The sequence below is a fragment of the Ceratina calcarata genome, unplaced genomic scaffold (assembly GCF_001652005.2).
Source record: "Ceratina calcarata isolate Rehan_Ccalc_2016 unplaced genomic scaffold, ASM165200v1 scaffold116.2, whole genome shotgun sequence".
NCBI lineage: Eukaryota > Metazoa > Arthropoda > Insecta > Hymenoptera > Apidae > Ceratina > Ceratina calcarata.
The window spans coordinates 11,781-12,736 of record NW_017132550.1 but is presented as its reverse complement, the minus strand read 5'-3'; the positions used below and the strand labels follow the sequence as shown (position 1 = coordinate 12,736).

Here is a 956-nt window from a genome sequence, read left to right as displayed (position 1 = left end):
GAATAAATACAATAATTTGGAATTAGTCACCAAAGATTAAGATAGATTGAATTAAAATGGTTCTTACACCAGTTTTAAATCTCGTGAAGCTTCGATCTTTTGAATTTAAAAACTTTCAATAAGAAGTCGAAGTCTTTTGAATCAGTTGATTGATCTAGGCTCTTTGACTAATTTTTAAACTATCTGATATATTAAAAACGAAAGAACCTGTTAAATACGGAAGATGAAGAGGAATAAGAAGACGTGTCAGTACTCACCAGCGAGTAGAAAAAGGGATCCAAAAAGGAGGAAGAGGAACCTGGGCGACATCGCCGTGTTGGTCGTCGTCGCCGTCGTCGTCGTCATCGTCGTCGTCGGGACAAAGAGCGTCTGGACAAGCCGCGCCCTCTCGCCCCTCTATATGTGCACCACCACTCCTTCCTCTTCGTCCAAGGACTTTCACCATCCGGATGGTGCTGCCGCCTTTTACACGTCGCAAAACGGACACCAAAAGGGGTACCACCGTTCCTTCCGTTTTCCCATTTGGGAAACGGACGGGAGAAATGGGAAATATTTGATTTTCCGCGGTTCTGCGAGGCCCCACGAATATCGTTCCGGATTGATTTCGTAGATGATTCGATATTTCGTGGCCTGAATCGGTCATTCCGTTCTACTTTCTTCGGTGATTTTCTAAACGTTTAAACGCTCTTCTCATTTCTATCTTCATCGAGAGTTATTTTGAAAGAACTCTCTATTCTATTTTAATAGAATGGTTCGACAGAAACAGAGAAATTGATTGTCTTTACACTTTTATACTATTTCACAACATGTTAATTAATTTCCCAGTCTTGGATAGAATAGTTTTTCACAGACTCTCCTTAAAAGGAAAACTTTATGGTTCCCACGAAAAATGTGCCACGTTGAAAGGCGTTCGACGAAAGACAGTTTAATAGAAATCTTGAACAGAATATTTTAAC

At 40.5% G+C, this 956-nt stretch overlaps 2 protein-coding genes across 3 annotated transcripts in view; one reads left to right on the top strand and one right to left on the bottom strand.

Moving 5' to 3' along the window:
* The window catches only part of verm (LDLa and CE4_CDA_like_1 domain-containing protein vermiform), a 10,638-nt gene extending 10,249 nt beyond the window's left edge, over positions 1-389 (bottom strand). The window contains exon 1 of one of the 2 annotated variants that reach the window (XM_018023441.2): positions 258-389. In XM_018023441.2, the coding sequence (XP_017878930.1) occupies positions 258-345 (88 nt within the window). In that variant the 5' untranslated portion in view covers positions 346-389. The remainder of the gene's footprint in view (positions 1-257) is intronic. The other variant, XM_018023433.2, reaches the window with a different exon arrangement.
* LOC108624289 (prolactin regulatory element-binding protein) overlaps positions 1-956 on the top strand; it is a 14,784-nt gene that overhangs the window by 13,177 nt on the left and 651 nt on the right. The gene's annotated exons all lie outside the window — the stretch shown is intronic.